General features: G+C 33.7%; 1 protein-coding gene across 2 annotated transcripts in view; it reads right to left on the bottom strand.

Annotated features, from left to right (window-relative positions):
• zyd (sodium/potassium/calcium exchanger zydeco) overlaps positions 1–22,197 on the bottom strand; it is a 328,654-nt gene that overhangs the window by 3,611 nt on the left and 302,846 nt on the right. For both annotated transcript variants that reach the window (XM_081736516.1, XM_081736517.1), the window contains exons 7-8: positions 15,033–15,245; positions 1,745–1,846 (exon numbers count right to left, since the gene is read on the bottom strand). In XM_081736516.1, the coding sequence (XP_081592642.1) occupies positions 1,745–1,846; positions 15,033–15,245 (315 nt within the window). The remainder of the gene's footprint in view (positions 1–1,744; positions 1,847–15,032; positions 15,246–22,197) is intronic.

The raw sequence follows: 22,197 nt of genomic DNA, 5'->3' as shown, positions 1-22,197 counted from the left end.
TTAATATTATACTTACCAGTTAATCCTATCTACTCAAGGATACCTCTTTGGCTCCATGAACTGCATTGTTTCTTATAGGCAAAGACATGTGAATAAATTTCAGTGTTCTGAACAAGTTTTTATAACCCTTTGCAATTCCTATCAACTTACTTTATTTCATAATCATTCACCTCTATTAATCAACTGCCTTTTATCCTGTAGAGCATAAACAAGGATACAAAACTAGAAGTTTAATTTTCCATTTTCAATTATTGTTCTCATCTTTAATATTGACCCAAAAAAAGTCTAACATCTGAACGTATTTTCGAAGAATCGTATTTCATACAAATCTACTTTTTGGACTTTTTAAAATTAGTTTGTTAAACTTTTTCTTTACTAATTGATATCCGATGTATTGTGTCAAATATATTCACGGGCCATAGTCAGAAATTTGACTTCCATAACAAAGGACTATTATGAATAATAATAATTACTGTAAACGAAAATGACATTTCAGTACTCCCCCCCCCCGCATTTCCCACATTGCTTTGCCATTTGTATTGCCTCGAATTTTTTCAGCTTTAAAACGGGTTAGGTTTCTTGATTGATTTGGGATTCAATATCTTTTTCTAGCACCAAGAACATCCCTATGCGAGACGCTGAATCAGAAGTAATAAACTCCAACCGCGAAACATACTAGTGACTATCGCACTATGCATACGCTAGTCATGTAACCGTGAAGGTAAGTTTCAAAACATATTAGTATCTATATGTACTAGTCCTTTACGGTACGATGAATCATGAAAAAAATAATACTTTTGTTGCTTGCTTACTTGTTTCCTTGTGTTTCAATATGTAGAAATAGAGAGAAAGATTGCTAAATGGCTTCTTTATTTTATTTTATTTTATTTTATTTTATTTTATTTTTAATTTCAGAATAGCCTTCCCATGTTTATTTTGTATCCTGAACTTTAGTGCTAACATAATCCAAATTGTCAGCTGTTTTACCACAAACAAGTTGCACTCTGTAGCTTCAACAAACTCATCCACTATTTTTTCGCGCTCCCCCTCTCTAATTTGCTCGGACAGAAACTCGGAAAACTGTAACACACCGGGGGAGACCTTCTCCACGCTAAGCATGCTCCCGCTTGAGTGTGCAGCACAAGGCTAATTTCCATTGTTTAGAGTTTCCTGCTTGTATTCCTAAAGCTTGAATAGGCTATCTTGCTGCCAATGTGTGACCTTACTGTAGATATATACTCTGACACATACTTTAGGTGTATAGTAAAAAGAATTAGAAACACGAGACAATAAATTGGAGATGATGTTTCAAATTTTATTAGAAACCGTTTTCTGCATTGTTATTTACTTTTATCTTTAAGTTGCTTTAGTGTGTTTTCGGCCTTCTTAACTCCGTGAGTGTGCTACTTCTATCAACTACTTTAAAAAAGATATGTATTCTTAAGTGATCTCACACACTCGTTTACTATGATAAGTATTTATTCTTAAAACAAATCTAATGTATTACAGAGATCTTGTTTATGCTTGTACAGTACCATAAAATCTTTTGTGTGTGTGTGTGTGTGCGCGGATCTCAAAGGCAAAATAAAAAAAATAAAAGTTTGTGTAGAGCTATTGAATCTCTTATAAGTTGCATTCATTTGCAGTTGCAATTATTTCATGTATCTGTTATTTTATTAAACCAAGAAGTTCGATTTAGGAAACTGCTAACTAGAAAGACATAGCTGGAAATGGCGAATCTTACCTTGCCTGGCAACTATCACACTCGACACTGCTTCAGGAACACTTGTACCAGCTGCCAGAAAAGTAATTCCCATCACAGAATCAGGTATTCTAAACGTATCACCTGTAAAAATAATAATAAATAATTTTTTAAAATGAAATATTACATAAGCATTTTACGTCATCGAAATTCAAGAAATATCAAACTATCCTATTATTCAAATATAAATTACGCATACTACTGAAATGTCTTAACATTGTGCAGTTTGATGAGAAAATTGTTTTAATTTTAGAAGATGTGACTAAAAATCCAAGAAATTGCTCTAGAACTAAACCTGTAGAATATAATGTACACTCATGTCCAAAAATATTGTCGCATGTCTATAAATAAGTTGTTGTAAGAATATAATTTGATAACGAATTCGCCCGGTATTTCTTATAAAGTTAGTATGTGTATAATCGGCAAAGACATGTGTGTGGCAAATTTCATGTCAAAAGAGCAGTAAATAAGAACAATAAAATGATTGTTTTGTTCATATAGCAACATTTTATCTTACTCATTATAATTTTCGTATTTATAATTCTCTTCCTATGAAATTTACCACAAATATACATTTCCCGATTATACACATAGTATCAGTATTAAAAGTGCCCTGCAAAATCATTATCAAGTTATACTCTTACAAGAAGGCAGTTATGGATATGGGACAATAATTTTGGACATGAGTGTACATTTCATTAAATAGTTTGTTTCCTGTTATTGTAATGATTCTACAGAATTCTTGATTTAGTACTGATTAGTATACACTATTTTGGATAACATTTTTATGAAATAGTTGTTAACTCTTATGCCTTAGAAGAATTCTTCCTTGTTTAAAAAATCCTTATTTAATTACAGTATATACCATATTGTATATATTGAAGAATTCTAGATCTATTATTCGTGTACGCAACTATTACGCAAATTTGTAAAGTTGGAATTTATGTGAAAATAATGGCAAAAACGTTTAGTTTTATTATTCAGTTTAGTTTTATAGAATGTGTAATGTTTTTTGCCGTGAATGAGCAATGAATCCAATAACACGCATATAATTTATTTTCTTTTTGCATGTGTGTGCTACCCTCGTGTCATGTAGGGATGCTCTTACAATTTCCTTTCGTATCCTCAACTGTGTATATATTGCTCCTCTGGTATGCTAATGGTGTAATAACCCCTACAAGGCCAATCCATTATCTCTACTGTCTAGTGTGTGTGCTCTAACGGTAAATCTCTCACTTTTTTCTAAAGGTATGTTATTCTTGTAGTAGTTATTGCGTAATGGGTTTCGCACGCACAATGTTGATCAGAGAGAGAAATTATACTTTATTTGTCCACATAACATCAATATTTTCTTAGAAGATTCATAAGTACAAACGTTCTTTTTTTTAAGCTTAGAACAGAACATATCTAAGGAAAAATGTCCAAATAATAATAATAATAATAGATTTTGGTGTACGGTACAACAAATATAATGCAACGACAATGATAGACTCTCTCTAAGTTTTCTATATAACTAAGGGAAAGAAATTATTTTTTTCTTATTTCTGAATTGATAACAATATTTTATATATGTTTTACTTGTTAAAAGACTATTTTAGACATACTCCACACAGTTGAGTATGCCTTACGTCTTGTGTAGAAGAGAGGATGGTAATTTCACAAAGAATTTTGAATGTTTCTTTCATTCATTGAAGTTCATCATCTGTTTTCACCAATGAAACTGTGAGACGTGGACTTAAAATTTTAAGTGAAAACCGAATCACTGTAACGCGTTCAACTGTCTCTCATCAAGAATCAAGCTCAGGACCTTGAGGTCTCCACGAGCTCGCGTAGAGTCCGGGGCTTAGGCCCAGCCCGCGGGTCGGACTCGGGCCTACAAAGCCTAGATCATCGAGCTCAGGTCATAAATTTTTAAATATGCAGCCATATTTTTCGGAACTTTTCAGGCCTAACATTGTAAATAAACTGAACAACGATATTTATCGGACCGTAAAGTAAAACTGCAAAATTAAAACTCTAATTCTTGTAAATAAAAATATAATTTTGCGTTAATTATTAAGTTTTTGTAATTCGGGCCTATTTCGGTCTTATTTGATTATCATACGGGCTCTGGCTAGGCTCGGGCCTAAAGACTAAAACATATTTCGGATTCGGGTCGGGCCTCACATTATAAATTGACGGCGAACCAAGCCGGGGTGAAGTTAAAATTTCCGGCCCGTGCATACCTCTACAAGGACCTCCTGAACCAAAGGCGCGCGCGCTGGTTAAAAGACCGGTATGGGGCACATTATTCTGAGAGATTTCATAGCGAGTTTCACGTATCGAATGTGTGTGTTTTTTTAATTAGTTCATTACTATATGATAAAAATAATAAATCAAATATCATAAATAAACAAACACCGATATGATTATTAATAAATGCACTTCTATCTGGTAGAGAGTTAAAGAACGGTTATCGTTTTACAAATATGAAAATTAGCAAAGATAGTACAAATATGGAACATTATCGAATAAACTACAGTGGCTCAGATTTCTCTTTAAATTGTAGGTTCTGTCTATATAGCTTCACTTCCGGCAAAAAATATCTAGAAAAAAAACAAATCAACCAGTGATGAAGGTATAAATTTTCGTTTACTAAAAAATATGCATTGTTCATTTTCGTATTTTCACTCGTTGCTATTTGAATGAATCATCAAATTCATCTCAATTTATTGTGTTAATTCCTAATAATAAATAGTCACTAATACATGTCACCACTTGCACTATCGGGTGTTCAAATGTACAATGTCGAACAGAAACTACTACAACTTTAATAATAATAATAATAATAATAATAATAATAATAATAATAATAATAATAATAAGTGTGTGTCATGATTAGAAAACTTTCTTTTTATTCGCTAACAGCAAATAGAAGAAAGTTTTCCAAATATTGCATAGAATTTTCTTCAACTATTTTCTACTTTTGAAAGACTATCCTATGTTGAAGATATTTCATCCTGGCCAATTACGTAGGTCCGTGGGATATTCTACGCAAACGTTCTATAGAAAAGGTTGTTTTCGACGACTAGACATGAAGCAATCAATGCTTATGCTGAATAAGAAGTTTTTTGTTTGTTTGTTTGTTTTTTAAATTTTCCAGCTAGCTTTCGAAGTCGGTCAGGAAATCTTGAAAGAATGCTATTGTGTGGTACTTTCTTTCTGAAAGCTTGCTACATTCGTACCCTCAAGAGAAAAAGTGAGAGACTTACAACAGAGACTTCACCCTTAGCCAGCCAATCAATCAATATATATGGTCGAAGATACAGAGGATCTTAAAGAGAAATGCATGTTAAATTCTTTCATATAACTACTTTTGATTCTTGAACCTAATCGAAACTATATACGTATATTGGCTTGGTATTGGAATTCAGTTCCAAAATATATTGTCACTAAAGCTGATAATTCTAGAAGATAATGTAGCAATATAAGAAATTAGGTCTCTACGCTTATCAGCAACTATACAGATTCTACAATAAATGTACAGTCTTGTCAAAAAAAATCTTTGCCACTCTCCTTGCTATAAAAGGAAGCCGTGAAAACTAATACTTCACTTGTAAATAAACAACTGCCCAATGAAAATCCACATTAGTTTGATTTAATTGCAACTGAACGGAACAGTACAAGACTTCTCAAAAAGAGGAGTGGCCAAGGATTTATTTCCAACACGAACTGTACATTTAATACTCTGTGATATCTTATCAAAATATGTATTTATGCATAATATATCTTCATATAATCTTACAATAATTTCAATGAATCCTTGTATACATGTAAATACTATATAAATTTGGATTTAATACACAGTAACAGCCATCCGCAGCATGGCTCTAAACGAGTGTACTACAATGTATCCAGTCCATTGCAGTAAGCACAACAAATCTCCGTGATAAATGACATGACATCGCACAACGGTATAAAAGTTATTTCGTGACAACGCTAGTCGCAGATGTACAATCATGTCCTAAATGATTGTCGCATATCTATCAATATTCTGTTGTAGGAATATAATTTGATAACGATTTCGCCTGCTTTTCTTATAATGTTAGTATGTGTATAATCGGCAAAGACATGTATGTGGTAAATTTCATGTCAAAAGAGCAGTAAATAAGAACAATGTAACGAAAAAAAAATCTTTCCTGTCCACTTAGCAACATTTTGTTTTACTTATTCTAATTTTCGTATTTATAATTCTTTTCCTATGAAATTTACCACAAATATACATTTCCCGATTATACACATAGTAACAATATTAGAAGTACCCCTGCAAAATCACTATCAAATTATATTTCCACAACAAGACAAGTTATAGATATACGACAATCATTTTGGACATGAGTGTACATTCACATCCAAAACGTGAGGTGTCACTAGGATCGATTGGGTCGCCAGCCGGAGATCATCTCCACAGAAGAAAAAACATATTTTAGATTAATCGCATTCCAGATTAGGAAAGTGAGAAGCTGACGCCAGAAAGGTACTAGATTTAACACAAACATCGCAATTCCAACACAACTTACATAAGATTTATCAAACCCGATTACAATTTAGAAATATATGTGATTACTGTAAGCTGAAATAGAACATACAATAACCAATCTGGAGAAGGATATTATTACTGTAACAGAATATAAGTACACATTAGAATTATCTTAATATCCATACAGGAAAGTTTTAACAGATTAATTACATTAATTATATGCATAATTTCCTTCTTTTCCAGGTCTTGGTGTCAAGGAAGTTCCCAGGATTCCTCTTCAGCTAATTTTATTTTAGTATTTAATATCCACATTTAATAGTAGTTTGCTTGTAGATAGTTTGTGCAGTAGTGACATGCTCAATATAAAAGTAGATAAAAAATATTTCCTTGTAGAAATAAATTTTTCTCTTGCAAGAGCTATTGGTTATAAGTAGTTACTTAAGCAAATTCAGTCACCTGCTATGTAATGAAATAGGGACCTTTGTGCCATATAGTAGGTCCAAAATGTTAAGGCTTTAAAACATTAAAATTTTATTATTAGGCAATGCGTTATTATTACCTTAGAAAGTGTTTCTGAAGGGAGGAGTTGCATTCCTCGGTGCAGATTCATTTTTCGTAGGCTTTAGCGTTTTGTGTATAAATACAGCATCCGGAAAAGTGTGCAAATACCACAAATTGAAAGTATATTTGGTCCTTGGGACTTAATGGAGAAGTCAGTGTGCTCTTTAGACCAAAAACATTTGGGAATCCCTAGGGTAGACACAGAATGAGTATCTTCTCCGATTTCCAAATAAAGGAAAATTGTGTGGTTATTTGGATAGTCAGAGCCTAGACCGCCCAGGTGTATTAAATGTATTGAAAACAATAATGTGTAAGGGGATGAGTGCCTACAGAAATCATAGCAAAGCATCAAAGAAGAGGAATAGGTGAGAAACTAAGACTATGGAAGAGGAATCGCCGAACATAGAAGATTGTTATAAAGAACCAAGAAGGTAATATTGTAGAACAAATTCAGTCAGCATCTAGAACTACTTATTTCTATAATTACAGTTCAATGAAACTTGTATAATCTTAATATCCTTGGTCAGATATCGATTTCGAAACCTCTGACCACCATTGTCAATGCAAGCAGGGTTGCAAACCATCCCGACTCTGTCGGGACTGTACCGATTTCTGATTTATTTGTCCCGCGTCCCGACCTGACACTCGTCGGGATGCATATTGTCCCGATTTATCAATTTTCAAAGTTAATTAATATTTTATTGGGCCACTTTTACAAAAGAATAACTTATTCTTTTACACTCACAGTTTTATGTATAGAATCAATTTAACAAATTTGTGTTTTAATTTGACTCATGAAAAAATAGTAAGCAGATGGTCTTTAATTTATAGTTATTACCTAATTGGTTTGAGTTGATAATCCAGCCGATTATGATGATAGTATATTCCATGCAGCGCTAAAAATACTGTTTTTGCAACCTCCGCAGTGGCAGGAGCACTAGCGCTCGCTTCAGCGGGTAGCCACCACACTAACTATACCGGCAGTGGCGTACTTAGGGTTTGTTTCGGAGGAGGCTATGTACAACACGTGAATAAGCGCTTATATTTTTCTTTTCCGGTGCCAAATTTATTAAGGGGTGAGGCTTGAGCCCGATAGCACCCCCTAAATACGCCACTGTATACCGGGTACCGGCCGTCTGCCAGACCTGCCACCAGTGTCGGAGTCTTCTGCTTCACTTTTGGTTTGGTGCGCAATCGCATTGTTCACATCGCTGTGCAGTATTATTCTGTTCTTCGACGTTGTTATATATATATATATATATATATATATATATATTTACATACAATGATGGATGATAATGAAGACATTGGTTGAATTTGTTGTATATACAGGATGGCTCAAAAGTAGGTATACAGACCACCATCGATCAAGTATAACATTTTAATGCATTAAGATAATGAAGTTATTTGCTTTGGTTTGTTCTGAGCTTAAGGTATAAGTGGAAATAAATTAAGAATAGATAAGGAAGAAACTAAGGCAATAACAATAAGTATAAGTATCTGTATAGATAACAATAAGTAAATTATATAAAATGCCATGACCGACCGTACGGAACTGTATACCTACTTTTGGGCCACTCTGTATTGCTTGCATATATTGCATATACCTTGCATATATTGAGCAGTGGGTGGAAAAAAAATAAAATAAGGTGCCGCATTCATTCAGGTTCATGTTATTCAACTCATTATTTACATTGTTTCCAAGGACTCGTCGTACGTGTAGTCGTCTCTAAGGAGAGAAAGGGGGACTCCAACACCGATTGTCTCGTCCCAATTTTTTCTGAAAAAAAGTTGGCAGCCCTGAATGCAAGTGTACCGCGTAAAAGGTGGTATCGAGAACTAAAAATATAGACCATCAGCATGGGCGACCAAAGAATATTTTCTGGTGGGGGGTGGCTCAAATCCTTGGTTGCTATATTACGTTTGGTATTTTTTTTTTATTTGTATTTAGAAAATCTTACGAAATTTAATACATTTTCGAGAGCCAGAGGAGCTCGGGCCCCACCCTACCCTACCCTTCGGGGGCCCATGACCATCAATACTTAGAAAATAGTAATCTGGCTCGGTGAGTCATCTTTCTCCGTTGTTTCAAACAGGCAGGGTCTATGTATTATAGACGACCAAATAGGTGTATGCTCCAGACTGCATTCTTTCTACCGTTAAATAGGCAGTAGGCCTACTATGTATGTTGGTATGGGTATGAAATTTAACTATATTCCATTGTTCGTATTCTTACTCTCAAAATAAATTACAGCCAGTGATAACCTCGTTATTTTAAGTAATTAGATTCATCCTATATTTTAAACATGGTTTGAGGAATGTTAGAATTAATCGCTTTCTGGCTCGCTCAATCCCACAATTATTACATAATGAGTTTATTATCAGTTTTGGAGCAGCACATTTTGTCTTACGTCATAGCTGACGTAAGTGGATGTTGCACTGCACTGTACGAAGAATGATCCCGTATTCTGTTTGAAAAAATTCTCGAATTATATGTCTCAATATTGCAACGATATACCTAGGTGTAATGTGTCTCAAAAGTCGCTTCATCAGTAAACTCAAAAGGACTATTATTTCGTAATACAGGGTGGTCCAACATTGTGGAAAGACCCAAATAAAATGCAGGATTGTAAAAGAATTGCAAAAGTAACACTATAGGTTAGTAGTACAAGTGAGCGAAAATTTTTTTAGAACATGTGATTAGAGGTCTGCACGGCCCGGCCCGTGAATTTATAATGTGAGGACCGACCCGAGTCCGAAATATGTTTTAGCATTTAGGCCCGGCCCGAGCTCATGTGATAATCAAATCAGCCCGAAGTAAGCTCGAATTACGGAAACTTAATAATTAACTCAAGATTGTATTTTATTTACAGTAATGAGAGGTTTAATTTTGCAATTGTGCTTTAAAAGTTCCAGAAAGAACGGGCCAATAGATATCGTTGTATAGTATATTTACAAAGTTAGACCCGAAAGCGCCCGAGAAATATGATTATATATTTAAAATTTTACGGTCTGAGCCCCTTTGTAGGCCCGAGCAGGCCTGTACATGTGATGTCGATGGCCTTAATTCACTTGCATTTTCTTAAATGCAAACCATATGCTATGTTACTTTGTTCTCATCTAAAATTCAAAAGATTCTTCTTATGATACTCAGAACGATTTAGTATTTTCACTTCACAAGAGCTTAATTGCAAAGGAGCGATCACATTTCTTTAGTTTTATTTTATTTTCAGTTATGTATTCTAGTTCAAGGCTTTTTTAAAAGATTAATGGACGGACAGATTATTTTTTTAAAGAACGCTATACACATGGTATTAGACTAAAGGAAGAAATTTGCAAGGTTTATGGTGCCAAATAAGAACAAAGGGGAAACTTATTTAAAGGAACTATTTCAGCATTAGCGTGACGACTCCACTAAATCAAGTCAAGATAGCTCTACACGGAAATCTTGGGTCCTCTCCACTGTGAAGAAATAAAGCTAACAATTGCTAATTGCTATATAACTGCTTGATAACTACTAAATACTTTTGTATACTAATATTGAAATAAAATGAAATTTCTCGTTTAACATTACACGATTACGCACCAGGGGTAAGACAGACTGTGATCATGATAATGAATTGTAAAATGAGCAAAGTAGAAGAAACGGGAAAACACCGAGAAAATTCATGCACACGGTGTTTGACCACCACAAAATACACTTTGCATGAGCTCGGATCGAAGCAGAGACCCCATGCACTAAAGGTGAGCGCTCCACCACTGAATCACCGCGACCTCCATATTCTCATATTGTACACGAACTATTCTTTATCTGCAAGGCTATGGTCCAATATATCTATCAATCAAAGAAGACCAAAAGCTAGTTTAAATTTCTTCTAAAATGTTTAACTTGAAAGAGAAGCAAATAGCTTATCTACTTTGTCAGTGTTATACTGAAAATCAATTAGATTTTTACAATAAAGATGTCGTTCTTGTGTCATAAATTTGATGAGGTGCTTTAGATAGCACGCCTAATAAACCTAGATTCTAATTAACATTTCTGACAGGTTATTACTAAAATTTACAGTTCCCTAGATTAGAGGAATAAATTAGTAACTTGATAAGCATAACAGCTCCACCGAGATTTTCAATTTAGTTCTTGGTAAGAAATTCTATGTATAATAAAACTTACTTAACAATACTCCAGTTAAAGATTGAAATATTACTAGAATATAATTAATAACAGGTATGGCCTATATAGACAGTGACGGATTCACGTGTTGAGGGGAGGCTACTGCTTCCCGAAGTTTCCTTTTTAAATTCCAGTTAATTCATTAGGGATAGCTGCCTTTATTAGTAATCTGATCTGTATGACACAGGCCTAGTACAGACAAACCAAAATGTATTGTGTAAGCATGTTATTTGAACCGTGGGTATTTGTTCCCAGTTAATGGGCTGGTCGCAAAAAATCTCAAATACGCAAGTAGACATCTCATCCTTTGCACGAACAGATGTAGAAAGAAGGATAAGATGACTCACACTAAATTAAAAGCCTATATTTTGTCCTTGTCACAAAAATGAACTTCAGAGGCGTATATTTCACAAACTATGCAAGGACGAGAGTGTGGGTTTACGAGGGGTAGTCACAAAGCTTAATTATCACCTCGAAAACATCAATCTGCGATCATGAAACCTGGTGATGGTGGCTAGTCCTCTATATATTCATCCTTGAATGTGACGCATTTTTTCCCAACGATGGACGACTTGGCGGAAACCTTGGTTGTAGAAGTCTTCATTTTGGCTGTTCAGGAAACGTCCATGTCGAAAATCACCTCATAGTCATTCCGGAAATGCCTGTCACGCAATGGTATCTTCATCCGCGGAAAGAAGAAAAGTCACTGGGTGGAATATCTGTAGAATACGCGGGGTGAGGCAAAATTTGATAGCCCAAAGAAGCAGCATGTGTGACTTCGTCTTGTGCAGAATGAGCTGGAGCGTTGTCATGAACCAAACAGACCCCCTTGGATAGCTTCCCTCGATGTTTTGTCTTGACAGCCTTCCAACACTTACTCTTATGTATTATATATTGAGGAATGAGATTCGTTATTTTTATATAATCATTTTTTGCATATAAAGCAATTTAATTCATGACATTCTCATATTTATTATATATATTAATACGTCTCATTTCTCAATTTAAAAAAGAAAAAACTTATCGAATAGTGACAAAAATATGCACGATTGGGCGTTTCTATTAGATTTAGTAAATAACGAACTAACAAGGTGGATTCGAATGTTGTTTCACTAGTTTGCAACTAATTCATTGATTTGCTGGAGGGCAAGGGTGCCAATTCAGGGGGGACCGGGCCCCCCAAAGCTCTCATGTGAGCCCCCTCATTGTATTTGTGAATATACAATATTTGGCATAATTTGAATGCAATTTGTCTTAAAATCCTCATATGTGTCTTCTGCATCTGAATGGACCCCCCCAAATTTACAGAGAAATCGGCGCCCTTGCTGGAGGGATGCACCGTAGTTGACTTTAATGTCACTTTCCCATATGACCTAGACTCTGCAGCCCTTTCGCTCATATCCTAGTCCTGTCTCTATGTGAAGCTCTGCCGTGTCGTGACAAAACGCTGTAACTTTGGCTGAGAAGTTTTGCGAAAATGAGCCGTAAAGTTTTCATTCGGAAATGTGATCTGTGTCGTGTAGAACCAGTGTAACTAGGCAATAATGGTCAACCAATCAGTTTTTACCAAATTTAATCACACAACATGCATTTACGTAACATTACATGTAACCACGTGTTTCCAAAGTCAAGATACACTGGTTCTACACGATACAGATCACATTTTCGAATGAAAACTTTAAGGCTCATTTTCGCAAAACTTCTCCGCCAAAGTTACAGCGTTTTGTCACGACACGGCAGAGCTAGTCTTCGAACTCGCTACAGATCTGAATTTGTCCGCAACGTTTTCAGGTAACTACACTATATTTTACCTATCTGTTACTCATAGGACAAAATATCACACGCTGGAGGTCCTTCTTACCCCACTTTGGGGTAAGTAAAATAATGTCTTTCGTTCGTTCCTGGTTCGTATTTCATGTCGAAACACTTTTGCATTAATCGAGAGAAATGTTTAGTTTTCTTCAGAAAGGGAAGTATGAAAATCTTAAATAGCTTAGTCTTCATAAGTTATATGCGCAAATCTCTTATATTTTTATGTATACAGCACATCCATATATCCATCTGGAAATATAGGATGTACTATATTTCCATCCATTACATATTACATATTGTAGATAATTTAATATACCTACAATATCTATATTAAATCACTGTAAATGGAAATCAAAAACTGATAGTTTTATTTGTGGCGGTAAATTTTCCTCAGGTAAAGTTTTCGCGAACACCCACTATAATTATGTTCATATTTCCTAAATAAATGTTTCCATAATTACTTCAGCATGACATGATTCAGTCTAAGATATGGAAACGAGAAAGTTTAGTGTGGTAGGCCGTACTTGTTGTTATTGTATCTAATCAAAGTACACCTTGGCTATTCTTCCTATGTATCTAGTCTTGTCATAGGACTCATCCAACGACTGAAAAGTATATTGTAAACCAATTGGAAAGAAGCTTACAGTGGTTTTTTTTGGGGGGAGGGGTCTTTAGGTTAGCTAAATTAGCCTTAGTTACTCAGGTTAGCGTTGGTTTAATTTAACGTTTCTTAATGCATGATTGGTGTTTGAATGAATTAACGTACTAGCATTCACATCAAGAAATATCTTAACACTTTATTTATAGTCTTTACTTTTTCGCATGCATAAAGTAAATCTGATCAAACCTAAGTTGGAAGAGAATCGTAAGCATATTGACTTAATTCTATCTCATTTTTACTAATGAATTTGAAAAGCAAAAATGCACATATCTGTCGTGTTTAAAGTTAATGCTGTCTACGGGACGAAAAATAAATTCTCGTCTCGTCTCGTCTCGCACATATTTCTAGAAATCTCCAATTGTTTTGTCAGCTTCTTCACAGAATGTATACACTGGTCTTTTCTTAATCACCTCGAAATTATCAAAATACTTTTGTATCATTAACAATATTTAAAACATCTGCATAAATTAAACCTTCTTCAAAGGTTGTGATATAACATTTAAATCCTCCTCATTATTGGAATATATTCTGTAATTACTTGAGTTTCTTTAAACGTTGATAAATGTTCTTTTTGTGTTTTTACGACCACTTTACCAATTTATAGTTTTCCTACTATGAATTACTTAATACTAAAACAGTTTGAGAAATCTAAAACTTCGGTGAACTAGTGTTGCTCACAAGTCTCGAAAAATATCTCATATCGTCTCGACTCGAGCTTCGAAAATGAGACAACAATTGTAATTATTCTCTTCTCATCTCGAATTTGAAAATTTACTTCTCGCCTCGTAGGTAATATTACTTAAAGTAATTTGCACATTTACTTTCGGCATTTATCGAGAGAAATATCCTTTTCAGTTGCTCTTATTCTTTGTGTACCTTACTTTAAGCATTTAATAAACGAAGAAAAGTTATATTCGAAGCAGTAGCACGATCAATTCAAGTTCACTTAGCTGATAAAATAGATCCTATGGGATTATTGAGTCACATAATTGAACTCAAGTCAAGAAACTTCTTGTTATATAAGGTCAAAGCATCGTTGTCTACGCCCTCAAGACAAAACACACTGTTTGCTTAGTAAACCAACCCTGATGATAGCTTTTCTTAAACAAATGGGCGTTGTTCAACGTAACACACAACTCTCAAAATAGCAGATATCTTCATTGTTTCTCTTTGTATAAATGATGGCAAATTAAATGAAAGACTGTTCTAGGATTCATAGCAAAGTACTTAAAGAACACATTACTTTTTATTAAGAAATGACCTTCAGTCTTTTATCAATATTCTTGTAATTTTTTTCTTCCTAATTATATTTCAGTTTCTTTTAACACATTTTTAATGACTATTCTTTTAACTTGAATGCAAATTTTCACAATTACATGGTTTAGATTCAAGTTGTTGGTTCATAAGCATTTCTTGGAGCTTACAATCATCCATTTATCCGGCTTAAGTAAGGACTTTCATCAAAGGTTTCTTCTAATAAGTTAAAATTCACTATTAAGAATGTAAAAAAAAACAGTATTTTACAAATTAACTTGAGAATGCTTACCTATAATAGTTATTGTCCATGCGACAACATAAGAGAGACTTCCAATCCAGACAATACACATTATAAAAGTTATGGGAAACCATCGCTTGAATTTGGGCTTCTCACAGTCAGGAATTGTTAGGTAAAATATGCATCGAATGGGGAAGATTAACAACCATAATACTTGTTTGAAAAAAGATTCTTCCTTTGGAAAACTGAAGAGCAGTTGGCTATCTGCAATTAAGAGAAATTAAACAATCTGATGAAAACAATCTAGTGTATGGTAAATTTATTGTAATATCACTATAGAAAGAAAATATAAAATCTTTGAGATCTATGAACAATTTTGACACGTAATAACACCTAAACAAAATATATGCTACAAAATTATTGTATTCTTCAAATTCGTTATTCTAAGTTCTCTGTATATTAATGTGTATCTCATAATTTAAAATATATATATATATCTAAAGCAATTTTATACTTAAGTATATTTATTATTAGCAAAGTCCCAGATATAGCTCAAAATACGAGTCAATTTCTTCCGGATTTAGAAATCTGAGTGTTATCCTTGATGGGAGTTTATGTTCACATGGCTCTGTTTATTTACATATGTTAATGCGAAAAAGGATCAATGCACTCTGAAGAACATAAACAGGAAGAGAAATGCAACTACAGGAGGAGGTTAAAAAGCCCTATATGTATTTAAATGTATTGTTTGTGACACTTGTAATGTGAAGAGATAGAAAGGGAGAGAGAGAAATAGGAAAAACACATCCAGACGATGTTTGCGGAATACACAAGACCAGAAGTAATTATACTGTAGCCTATATTGTAAGGATTCCCACATCACAACATGAGTACATGTTTATGAACGACACGTGCTAACGTTTACAAACAAGTAGACGATACACAGAACAGGAAGACACGAAGGGAACCGAAAGAAGACGTGCCACCCGAAGAGGATCCATAAAAGAGGAACCACAGAGGAAGGAGGCATCAGTTGACCACTGATCGCCAACCCACTACAGCTCTGGAGGTCGCTTTGGACTAAGGGGCTCAACCTATCCTAACATCCCTGGAGGCTGCTCTGAAGCGAAGGGGATTCCTCAACACAGCCATACCTCACGAGGCTGCTATGAGCTGAGGTTTCCTAGGACCATAACCTGGAGTCATTATAAGACACCCCGGTGGCTGCTTTGAGCGAAGGGATTCCCGTACGAAACGATATGTTCTTCAAAATTGGTCATAAAAGAAATTCTGTTATAAGAACTTTGTAAACACAAAGATTATTTGTATTTTTATAATAAATAGGTGAAGGACTAGATTCCTGGTCCATTATTGACTCTACCTACAAAAGATTTTAATATAGTATGTATAATGAATGTGATTTTTCAAAAATATATTTTCTCAAAAGTGATTTTCCTTCATATAACAATTTATCATATATTATGATGATGAACTTGATTATTCTTATGCAACATAGTATAATTTATCCTTACACTAACGAACCATGTCGCCAACTTTTAGTTTTGTTACTATTATGTATATCAAGTAAAACTAGTTTCAACAGTTTTGTGTTTAAAGATTCAGTATCCCTTATGCTCTGTTCTCAAACCTACCTGTAATTTCTATCCCTTACCAGGAAATAAAAGTATACCACTTTAGTGGAATAACAGATATAAAATATTTTTTTAAAAAAATAATAAACAGCGCTGTAGAAACTAAACAAAATGCACTACATTACCCAAGTGTATTATTGTAATTAATAATAAAATAATAAAAATCTGTAACAGAAGCCCCGTTTCGGAACCAACACCTGAAATGGGGACGTAAAACTTTATAGTCCTATAATATAACCATAATGTACACGTAGCTACAGTTCTTTAAATTGAGCAAAAGTACTCATATCTTCATTCAATAATAATAAAGTTTCATATTTGTAAAAATCACTCCTTATATGAATTACTTCTATATATTACTACATAAATATATATTCTCCTTCTTTGGAACTTAGGGCTAAAAAGGAAACAAGACAGACGTAATTTATAGAAATGTCTCGTAATTATTTGACGTAATTCATGATGTATACTGTGTAGAAAACTTGTGATTATCAAACCTCTTTCCTGATCTAATGCCCAGCGAGTGTGTCTTTGTTGCACGTGGACTTGGGCTCGATTCCCGATGGAAAATCATTGAATGCATTTCGGCGGTTTGAATTCCATCTTAAATTTAAAACTGTATGCCCCCATCTTAGTTTTGTTTGTGAAAAGGAATGCTAAGCTTCAATAAACAATTATGACCTTCGTCCCCACTTTCTCCAAAAAATGCAACAGTTTATATTAACAGTTCATGTCAGTAAAAAATTGTGAAGGAAAAGTTAAAACAGACACTTCAACAAACGAATCGTGAACTTGTTACTAGAGTGTATTACCAATATACGCTACCATGTTCATAGCAAACCAATGGTATAACATTTCGATTCTCCCATAATGGAAGCAGAACTGTAGCTGTAGTACTGTGAAAGAAAATTTCACAAATCGATAACGCTGTTCTTAAGCGTAAACATTGTCACTTCAAAGTGATTGCTAACTTGAGTTATTCTGAGGGATAGACAACTTAGTGAGAATGAGCTGTATTGTCCAGATAAGCACAAATCAAACACGCTAATTATGTACAATAACGTGTTTGTTCATGTTATTTCCTGTGTTATCGCCCTAATGTTTCGGCGTATATATTGGACCATGTCCTGCCTATCGATATAACAGCAGTGTCAATGCATCGTGCCAATCTGTTGTGACTTGAGATTTACCAATTTCAAAAATTCGTGAAGCAATTAAGGTACTCTTAAATATTTAAGTACGTGCGATAAAGGGGTATAGAGATAATTTGCTCTGAGCTATAGTAATTCTGTATTTGATAAAACGGAAATCTAAGTTATGTTCGGGATGAAATTAAAACTTCTCAAAGGAAATATAAGGTGGGTTCTTCTATTCGGTGAGCCAAATTGTGTGTATCTGCCTATCTGTCCATTCGCCTGTTAGTTTGTTTGTTCTATGATAACTTTGAAAAAAATATCAGTTTCTAATTAAATTTGTAGTGCATTCCTTCTCCCAATTTTAGGAAATTAGTTTGGCATCAATTTTAATTAATCTTCCACAAAGAACTAACATGTATATTAGTAAATTGCAATATAAAATCGAATAAGGATAGGCCTATACTAATGTACATTTTCTAACCAATGTGTACAATTGAACGCAAATGGTTTTGCTTTTCCCTTTCTTTAATTTTTGAAATTTGACTATTTATATGTACAATAATACCATAACCGAAAGTAACTTATTCACATGAGAATCCTAAGATCTAATTGCGTTGTAGTCTGATACTGAAGAGGTTAAGTTGTGAAAAATATGGATTAAAGTACATACTTGAAAGTCTAAAGCAATTGTGATAAGGACGAAGGAAACACTGGTAACTAAAATATCTGGAGGTGAAAGAATAACGAGGTGAGCAGTATTATGAAAATCTAAAATGTGAACGGAAAATAATTGGAATAAAATTACTAGCTAAACAACACTTTAGGAAAAATACAGAGCTCACTTCATGTAACTTTTGAGTAAAAGAGCTACTTAAAATGCTTAAGGTCTTCGTGTGAAATACGGGAGCAAGTACTGTACATGAACACTACGAAAAAGAGATGAAAATTAATTAGAGGCCTTTGAAAATATATCAATGAGAATTAGTTGAGAAGAAACTAATGAGGATGTAATAGATATAGCAGGGTAGGAAAGAATGATGTTGGAAATAATTAAAAACAGGTAAAAAAAAATTAAGGGGTTGTTTGGGAACAAATTGTCTTATCAGATGGTAAGAGGTAGAGAGAAAAAATATTTCAATTTATTGCATGTTATATTTGCATATTTTTGTTTTATTTTTAAGCTGTTTCTAATTTTAAAAAATTAAGGCTCGTTTATTTTAAAGTTTTAGCTTCATAATAATTATGGTTTTCATCTTATTAAATATTTTTGCATATGAAGATTAGGTACGTATAGCCCTTGACAATAGTACAGGAAAAAGGTGGACCTATGTAAGCCACACCCCACAATTAGCATGAGACTTCAATATGACAGAAATAATAGCTATGCGAATATACATATTTATTGTTATATAAAAAAAAAGTATGGATTACGCAACCCTATCCCCAAAACCATACTGATCTATATTTGAACATTTTCAAAATTTGTTTCGCAATATACTATAGATCCTCATAATCTGTCCTTCAAGTATTTTTGACGGGTTTTAATTTCCTGCTATTTCTGAGTTTTCTGCTTTATTTTTAAATGAATTTCAAAGATTTAATCTCGTTCCAATAGGTCTGTTCTTATGTTTATCAATAATTTCTTTACACTTCTTTCATTATATAAGATGTGATGATCTATTGGAACAGCGTACCTATAAAAATATTGGGAGCTTCTATATTAGTGGCTGTTATAGCTTTCGAAATAGTCCTGTATAGCTTCAAGCTCTAACTAGTGTAAATAGTATCGTATGCTTGATATCAGATATCACAATATTATCAAGTTTTTAATTCTTCATTTGGCAGTGTTGCTTACAAGCAACATTGTATTCTATTGCGTTATCCGCACGAATTATAACTTCAGTGATCATTTAATTGCCATTACTGCTTTCTTACAATATTCATATACATGATTGGCGGGTCTCTTGTTTAGATATTTCTAATCTTCGTCAACAGGGAACAGTCAAATTTAGTATTGTGGAAGCTTTATCGCCTACGTTCCGTGAAAGTTATTTTTTTTTTTTTAATTTGTGATTTCCTGCTCTGTAGCAAGCTATTTCAACGAAACTGCTGCTAATTACTGAGAGTATTCTTATGATATTTAACCATAATAGGGCAATGCTGCTCAGTTGCAACACATACGACCTATTTTATGGTAATGTTGCTTTGAAATAATCATCCTGTATTTTGTAGCCAAAGTACAAAAATACTTTAAAAATTAGGAAATTATGATCAGGAAGACATGGTTCAACCATAAAAAACAAACTAATATTTTAATGATAATGCTATCAATGCTTGCTAATTAAAGGGCGAATTTTAACAATCAGGAATCACAGGGAGTTTAAATCGGATGAATAAGGAATGTGATCAATAGGTCTACTTGTAAGAAAAATTCTAGGTCAGAAACTTATCTTAGAATGGGACTTTTTCACTCATTCTTACGCCAAACTTCACAGCATATGTTTCATTTTGCTACAGCGTACTATCAAATTTCTATTGGCTTGGTATTTGCAAATGAATAAGTTAAAACATATACGAACATATTTATTCACATGATAGTAGCAAACTCATCATATGTGCGTCATTAAGGGACAATTTGGAGGTCTACATTGTCTCAAGCGACACATGGTGTCTGAAAAAACGGAAAATTGAGATAAATTTCCCCATTAATATTATACAAAGACTTACAATTGATAATTATGGATACAAGATTAAATTTTGATTATTGTAATGTTGGAAAATGTAGAATTTGTGTCGGAAAAACTAGAGTATACCAACATCTGAGTAAGAAACATGTATGCAAAAGTATATTAACTGCCTAATTTCTTAGTAAGATTTTTCCCGTTATGCGTTCAACATCAACTTTAATTTTACGGCGATGTAGCCCCCCAAAAAAGCCTCTAGTAGTGAGAATAAGCTTTTTTAGTTCAGTGATAAGTAGCCAAAACAACAAGTAACATATCCATTATTTTTGGTTTTCCAGACAAGATCTTTCTTTTAACTTCTTTACAGCGTGGTTAATTCCATCATAAAATTGAATAAACACTAAAGTACATAAAATTTCACTGGGAACCAAACATAAAACCACAGGAGAACAAGCGTTTTAAAATGAATTAAATCTAATTTCAACGTTCACCATGATGTTATGTAGGCTATAAGACTAATTACAAACACAAGTGATATTTGGAGAATTGATGAAACGTAGAAGGAAAAGGGAATTGAACGAATGAAGTGGGTTTATTGTTCTTCACTATAACATTCATAGACAGAAATTGTACAAATTAAAAGAAAAGTTCTGACCAAAACATATATTAACTAATAAATAATAGCGTTACAGTTTCGGCAAATTAACTTTGCCTTCATCAGACACATTAATGTGTCTGATGAGGGCAAAATTAATTTGCCGAAACTGAAACGTTATTATTTATTAGTTAATATATGCTTTGGTCAGAATTTGTCTTAATTTGTACAAGAATTTCCAAAGCTAGAATGAGTGGTATACAGAAATTGTATCAGAAACAGCATCAGAAGAGAGTGCTTCACCATTGAGCTACAGTGTCTATAGCAAGAATTGTAGAATATGTCGTCAATATTAAATATAATTTCAGTCTTCAGTTATCAAATTCAATAGAATTGTATGGTTTTCACATCAGTGTAAGATTATGTGTTCACTCTAACCGATATCTGAAAGAAACAACTAGATTCATATACAAAACCATTGAAATTTCTCTTTCAGGTTGCAAAGTAGCTAAAGTAACTATGAAACTATAATAAACTACCATCAGCAACCCTTCATACAGGCATGAGACAATACTTTAATGTTCTCCTGGTAGCCGTAGTAATAGTCGTGTCAGTGAAAACGTATCAGCATTTTTACATTACGTAAAAGAACCTTTGTATCTAGAATACGTTTATAGTGGTAGTATCAAACCTGAAGATGAAAACTCTAGAGAGAGAGAGATTCAAAGCATCTGGCGACAAAGTTTATGATAGCATCCTGTGAAAAAGAGGAAAAAAGAAGAAGCCTTTTAAAGTCAGTGAAGGGAAAGTGGTAATGAAACCCACCCACATATACCCTCCCTTTTTTTCCTTTCTCTCCCTCTCTTGAATCCCTAATTAATGATCTTTTCAGTGGTTTGTCACCATTCTCATGGGACTGTTGCTCCTCTTCGGCTTTATGAATCTGTATCCACACACAAACACTCAAAACAAGTTTAATGGTCCTCGAGAATCGTGACTTTTCAAAAACTCTCAACCAAAATAAAATTTTTGAAAGAAAATTAGTTTTTAAAAAAAGTCCAACACATCTTTCCAAGAATCCTTCAAGATGGTCGTCGCTAAGAAGTATCCTAGGAGAATACTCGTAAAATAACAAATGGCTAAGAAAGA

The sequence above is a fragment of the Thermobia domestica genome, chromosome 13 (assembly GCF_964235325.1).
Source record: "Thermobia domestica chromosome 13, izTheDome1.hap1.1, whole genome shotgun sequence".
Classification (NCBI taxonomy): domain Eukaryota; kingdom Metazoa; phylum Arthropoda; class Insecta; order Zygentoma; family Lepismatidae; genus Thermobia; species Thermobia domestica.
The sequence above is the reverse complement of the archived record's forward strand: the minus strand, read 5'-3'. Positions and strand labels throughout refer to the sequence as shown.